This window comes from Symphalangus syndactylus, chromosome 21 (assembly GCF_028878055.3).
Source record: "Symphalangus syndactylus isolate Jambi chromosome 21, NHGRI_mSymSyn1-v2.1_pri, whole genome shotgun sequence".
In the NCBI taxonomy this organism is placed as follows: domain Eukaryota; kingdom Metazoa; phylum Chordata; class Mammalia; order Primates; family Hylobatidae; genus Symphalangus; species Symphalangus syndactylus.
Window position 1 is genome coordinate 37143588 of NC_072443.2, and position 6877 is coordinate 37150464.

A 6877-nucleotide genomic window follows, 5' to 3' on the forward strand; every position below is an offset into this window, starting at 1 on the left:
CATTCCCTGTGCGGTGCTGGGTCTCTTTTCCAGGAAGACTCTTTGTTTTCCAAATACCCTCAGACTTGGTCATGTATCACTCTCTACTTATTTGTCTGTGCCTAATACTAAATAGGCCATGATGACCTTCAAGGAACTTGATAATTAACTCATCCATGAAATCAGGGAATAGACCTCGTTCTTGAGTTGATAACTTCCTATAAATACTTTATTCCTGCAATGATATTTGGTGCTTACATGGGTTGGTTTATTTAACTGAACTACAATCCCATGAGATGGGAAAGGAAGTGGGCATGAGGAAGCTGTATACTTCAGCCAAGGCCATGCAGCCAGTTAAGGGTAGAGCATGCTTTGGGCCAGGATTGTCTTAACTACAAGACCAGCCCCTTTCTATTGCACTTAAAACATGTTAAACATAGTCACATAATAACTTGTTAATATTTGCACATTGGTCAGATGGGGAGATAGCATTATCTCCATTTTGCAGATAATGAAAGTGAGATAAAGCAGTTGTATTGCAAAGAACATAATCAGGAGAAGATCACAAAGGAATAGGAATAGAGACAGAACAACACATTTTCCATTCATCAAGGCAATAGCATTCTCTCTCCTGCTTCACTGGCTTTCAGTTGTTCAGCAGATCCTCCCTGAGTGCCTCTGTGTCTCTCCCTGCCCTCTTCCATAATGCACACCGGAGGGAGGGCAGATACATGCACAGCCCAGAATCCTGGATCACCTGGTGCAGGGAGTGCCCAGAGGGAGGAAGAGACTTCATAAAGCCTTCACACTGGTCTTCTGGAAGGACGGAATCTTAGGCCAGGATGAGGAGGGAGTGGCCTGGGGGACAAGGCTGGACATAGCTCCAGATGGTTGGAGTGTCAGGCACTGGGAAGGAGGTTATGGGAGTGAATGCCCAGGAAAGAGGCCACTGAGGGTGCTGTGAGATGAGCCGGTGCAGCCAGGGAGAGCGGGAGCCACTGGAGGCTGTGAGGTGGGGGAGGGCCGTCAGTGGATTTGTCTGTTGAAATGGGTCACTGGTGACTGTGCAGGGAATGGGCTGAGGGTTGAGAACTGGGGCTCTAAAGTAAAGGTAAAGAGAAAGGATGGGTTTGAGCCTCTTTTCTAAGGAGGTGTGGGCGGGACCAGGGCCTGCTTGCACGGTAGGGCTGGGAGAGAGTGAAAGAAGTTAAAAATAAACTTTAAGGTTTCCAGCTGAAAGTACTGCACAGGTGATGTTGCCACTTATTGAAATGGCAACGGCAAGAAGACAAACAGATTTCATGAGAGAGGAACAAGGTAAATCCACTTGGAGGCTTACTGAGTCTTTGACTCTTTGGAGACATTGAAATGAAGTGTCTGATAAGAAGCAGGGCTCCTGCCCCGTGCAGGGGGTCCGGGTGGGGAGATTGGTTTGGGGGTCTTTAGGATATAGGTGGAAGTCATGGGACTAGGTGAGAATATAAAAAGAGTACAGACGGGAGGAACCAGGAAGGCCTCCCAGTGTCTGTGGAGGCAGACGGCACAGAGAGGGAAGGAGAGGCATACAGAGCAGCAGAGAGGTGGGGGACATCAGGGTACAGAATCCGAAAGCTGGGGGAGAAGATGGCCACTAGGGCCAGCAGGGTCAGATACACCTCCTAACAGCAAAGCTGAAGTGAGGAGCTGATGGCCTTGGCTCCACCTCTGAATTGGCATCTCACATGTACTGTGTGTCCTCGTGAGTCCCGGAACACCTGTCCCCCTGCTGTGATCCACGTTAATACCTAGTACTTCATGTCTCAGTCCACCAGCAGGTAGCACGCTCTTGGGTGTGGGTAAATTCTTCCATTCCCAATTCTTTTTCTGGCTCCTGCATTTTAAATATTTTCTTCCAAAAGTTCACCAGTTCTTCCCAAAAGCACTATACCACTTCTGCTGGAAGGACCCAGTCCAACTCTAGTGCATGGCTCACAGACATCTCACTCTGCTTTGAAATAAAAGGCTCAGGTCTCCGCCACAACACCAGATTTCACATTAGATGCCAATTTCATGCTGAGTGTGGACACCATTCAAATAAGAGATTTTGAGGCCAGTCTAATGAGTTTGACCCCATTTCCCACACCCACGGAATGGGGGTATTTTTTTTTTTTCTATTTGTTGTAAAGGAAATATCAAAGAAACATATGCTGAAGTGAGTTTTGTCCACAATTACAGCTCGGAAGTCTTCTGGCCAGCCTGGTCGAGTGCCACCCCCAACTCTGGCCCCACCACAGCCGCCCCCTCCTGAAACCATAGAGCGGCCGGTGGGCACTGGGGCCATGGTGGCTCGCTCCAGTGACCTGCCCTATCTGATTGTTGGGGTCGTCCTGGGCTCCATCGTTCTCATCATCGTCACCTTCATCCCCTTCTGCTTGTGGAGGGCCTGGTCTAAGCAAAGTGAGTGAGTGACGCTTTCAGAGGGAGGATCCTGGGCGGGAAATGGGGGTTCCACTAAGGAGGCTTCTGCCTAGGTCTGCGTCCACAGAAAGCTCAAGCCCAAGTCCCCCAAAGGTCTCTGAGGTCAGAGAACACCCAACGACTGGGCCCCTCCCCCAGCTCACAGACCTCAGCTTGGGGAGGAGGAAGGAGGGAAAGTTGGACTGTCTTCTCTGCACCTCTGGAGCTCAGGACCTATGTTGTGCCATCTTCTTAAGTGTCCGAAGCTGCTCCTCTGACCTCACATTCCTACTTACAGTCCGTCCTGCCTCTTCGCTGGGTGCGGAGCTGCCGTCAGCTTTCCCCTCTATCCTGGAATCTGACTTTTAGTCACTAATTTCTGCTTCAGATGGCAAAACATCTGGTCAGATTACCTCCTCTAAATATTGTTCCTTATTTTCAGTCACCGCCTCCTGCCCCCAAGCCCTGGACCCTGTATCTCCCCACCCTTCTCCCTGCAGAAAAGTCTAGGTGTCAGGTAGAAATGGGCGACACAAAGGAGACTGTAAGAGATAATGTTCTCTATCGCTTGGGCACTGTCAATTCCCTGCCTACATCCTTCAACCCTCTGTGGCCAGGAGCCTCCTGAGATCCTTGTGGGGCTTTTCCAACCCATCCCAGGCTACCTTGGCCTAAGCATACCTTTATTTTTCTGTCCTTCCAGAACATACGACAGACCTGGGTTTTCCTCGAAGTGCCCTTCCACCCTCCTCCTGCCCATATACTATGGTGCCATTGGGAGGACTCCCAGGCCACCAGGCCAGCGGACAGCCCTACCTCAGTGGCATCAGTGGACGGGCCTGTGCTAATGGGATCCACATGAATAGGGGCTGCCCCGTGGCTGCAGTGGGCTACCAGGGCATGAAGCTGCAGCAGCACTGCCCAGGCGAGCTTCAGCAGGTAGTGCATTCTTGGGTGTGGGCAGCAGGTATGGGACACCCAGGAGAGAGTGGCTGGGCTGCCTTGGGGGGCCTCCTCCCTCCTAGGGTCTCAGCCTGGGCTGTTGGGCCAGGCTTTCTTTAGTCAGGAGCAGATGCTCCTGTTGACGAGTGAACACTGGAAAGTTACCTGGCCTCCCCGGCATGGCCGTCTCATTACTGTTCCTTTTGAGCAGCAGAATGACACCAGCAGCCTGCTGAGGCAGACCCATCTTGGCAATGGATATGACCCCCAAAGTCACCAGATCACAAGGTAACCAGGCCTCTCCCCTTTCACTCCCAAGCCCCACAGCCTCACTTTCCCTTTAGCTCCTCTAATCCAAGGCCTGTCACCGAGAGCCAAGCAGTAGTGCTGTACTCAGGGGTCCCCGCGACTGACAATCATGCTCCTCTGAGCCGTTGCCCTAATGGGCAGTTGTTTCATTTGCAGTTGTGATGCCCTGCCTGGGGGCATGGGTTGGCATCTCGGAATCCTCCCTCACTAGGCAGATCAGAAGCACCCAGCACAACTGACTTTGCCCATGGGCCCCTGGACACCTGACTTCACATCCTCCCACATGGAATAAAATGGAAATGGACTGGAATGATCAGTGGGAATGATGGTGTGGTACCTCTTGGTGTTCAAAGGGGAGAGCGGTCCTTGCCCCATCTGAGCTCTCACCAGCTCTGATGCCCTCAGACAGGGAGACAGCCAGCAGGGGGATGGGACAACAAGCCCACCCTGCCCCGCCCCACCTCCCCATCTGGGCTTATGCACTGCAGGGGTCCCAAGTCTAGCCCGGACGAGGGCTCTTTCTTATACACACTGCCCGACGACTCCACTCACCAGCTGCTGCAGCCCTATCACGACTGCTGCCAACGCCAGGAGCAGCCTGCTGCTGTGGGCCAGTCAGGGGTGAGGAGAGCCCCCGACAGTCCTGTCCTGGAAGCAATGTGGGACCCTCCATTTCACTCAGGTTGGTGCCAGGAGCAGGGCAGGGAAATTAAACAGGCTGGGGGTGACATGAGGTAGGCATCCACAAGCCAGTAGTAACAGTCTTCAAAGGTGGGGCTTGGTAAGGAGCCAGCCACAGCATTTATGTGGGAGGGATGGGGCATCGAGGGTGGCTGGCCACTTTCCTTTACTGCTGAAGGCCCAGTAGGTCTGTGGGATGTCCAGGTGGGTTCTACTCCAACATGATAAGCTGCGGTCCACAGCCTCTGAGAAAAAGGCTATTTCTCCATTTCAGAGAAAAAAGCCCTTTTTGGTCTCTGCATTTCAAGGCCATTCACAGATTCCATTTGCTGCTCATCACACTAAGAGGCATTCTCTAATCATTCTGAAATGCCTTGCTTTGTTGAGGCTTGTCTCTTAATTAAGGAATAAGGTTGCCTCAATCATTAAGGAGCCAAATTCTTACAAACATCATCATCGTAACTCTTTGTACTTCCACAGAACTTTTTCTCCAAGGAGTTTGGGGCCATTCACACTAAGCCCATCCCATTGTCTCCCTCCATGCTAGTCTCCTCAGAAATCAGTGGATACTTGCTGAGGGCACCAAATATCCACTAATGTTTCTTAGCTTCTCTGTGTGCATGCCCATTCATAGGCAGAGCCTGGACTCTGTCTCTAGGAGATTAAATTTAAAAGATGCTGGGTCCTAAAGCTCGACCCAGCATCATTTAAACTGGACCGTGTCAATCTGGGGGGACTGGATTGTGAGTGGGATGATTGTAACCAGAAGCCATAGGAAAGGGTGGACTAGCAGCCTAAACATAGAAAGAGCAGGGCTTCCTTCTGCGTTTCACTGACTTCATCTGCTCCTGTGGTGTGGGCTCAGTGCTGGAGTCTCTACGGTCCCAGCATGAGTGGGAAATGGGTGGCAAGTGGCCCTCCCTGTTCCGATGAGAGACCTTGGAGGGAACAGAAGTGCCCTTGTCTCGGTTGTAGGTTTCTGTCCCCTTTCCAGAGCCACTGTAACCACCTCCACCACAGATAGAGATTGGCCCAGTGTCACTGGGTGTTGGCTCCTCGGTCAGTCTGGATTTTAATGGTTCCTGCTCTTTCTCCCCTCAGGGCCCCCATGCTGCTTGGGCCTTGTACCAGTTGAAGAGGTGGACAGTTCTGACTCCTGCCAAGTGAGTGGAGGAGGCTGGTGTCCCCAGCACCCCATAGGGGCCTATGTAGGACAGGAACCTGGAATGCAGCTCTCCCTGGGGCCACCGGTGCGTGTGTCTTTTGAAACACCACCTCCCACAATTTAGGCAGAAGCCAATATCCCAGAAAGACTATATATTGTTTGTTTGTTTTTTTAAAGAAGAAAAAAGAGAGAAAATTGGTATTTATTTTTCTATTATAGCCATATTTATATATTTATGCACTTGTAAATAAATGTATATGTTTTATAATTCTGGAGAGACATAAGGAATCCTACCCGTTGAGGTTGGAGAGGGAAAATAAAGAAGCTGCCACCTAACAGGAGTCACCCAGAAAAGCACTGCATAGGCTGGCGCGGGACAGACTCCTAACCTGGGGCCTCTGCAGCGGCAGGCGAGGCTGCAGGAGGCCCACAGATAAGCTGGCAAGAGGAAGGATCCCAGGCACATGGTTCATCACGACCATGAGGGAAAAGCAAGGGTCACGGTATCACAGCCTGGAGACACCCACACAGATGGCTGGATCCGGTGCTACGGGAAACGTTTTCCTAAGATGACCATGAAAACAGACCAAGATGTGTACAGCAGTATGAGCATTAAAAAACCTTCCAGAATCAATAATCCATGGCAACATATCTCTGTAAAAACAAACACTGTAACTTCTAAATAAATGTTTAATCTTCCCTGTAACCTTCAACTGAGTCATGTGTGAGTCAGCATTTTCGTTACATGTTAGAATTCAGTCTCTGAGTATTTGAAGAAAATACCCACTTAACAATATTTTCAGGTCCATCAGAAATGAGATCTGGAAAAGGCAGCAAATGTTTCTCTTTTTTGTTTTTTAAAACAGTGAATGTCAGTTGTGCTTGGATTCATGCAGAACACATTACTGTTTAGTCCACAAGGGAACCGTTGTACAACAGACCAGGAAAAACAGATTCATAGTTCTCTTACCAACCGGACTTGAGATGAAGTTTAGGTCATATTGAAGAAATAAAATTAATCTTTTTTATATAGGTGTGTGTTGAAGACCAAATATTTTCTCCAAAATACTATTTAGCTAAGTGCTGTGCCACACATGGACATACAGTGCGTGATAAATTCACTTCCCTTCTTTCCAAAGATACACCAACATTGCCGGAGTAGTTGACTCACTAGTTTAAAATCAACATTTACTTACTGTTGTCCAACCAAAGGATCAACCATACATTTCTTTTTAATTGAAATTTAAAAATCTATATGTGGAAGTGGAATTAGATGGAGACCGATGCTTACAATGAAAGCCTTACTACGCTTTGAGTTTTGGGGCTGGAGAGGGTGGGGGGAGCCTGTATTTTCTAGATTTCAGT

The 6877-nt window shown here is 49.6% G+C and overlaps 1 protein-coding gene across 5 annotated transcripts in view; it reads left to right on the plus strand.

Moving 5' to 3' along the window:
• BOC (BOC cell adhesion associated, oncogene regulated) overlaps positions 1-6225 on the plus strand; it is a 75783-nt gene extending 69558 nt beyond the window's left edge. For all 5 annotated transcript variants that reach the window (XM_055260161.2, XM_063630027.1, XM_063630026.1 and 2 more), the window contains 5 exons: positions 2194-2415; positions 3119-3354; positions 3569-3645; positions 4155-4348; positions 5449-6225. In XM_055260161.2, coding sequence (XP_055116136.2) covers positions 2194-2415; positions 3119-3354; positions 3569-3645; positions 4155-4348; positions 5449-5636 — 917 coding nt within the window. In that variant the 3' untranslated portion in view covers positions 5637-6225. The remainder of the gene's footprint in view (positions 1-2193; positions 2416-3118; positions 3355-3568; positions 3646-4154; positions 4349-5448) is intronic.
• The last annotated feature ends 652 nt before the right edge of the window (positions 6226-6877 follow it).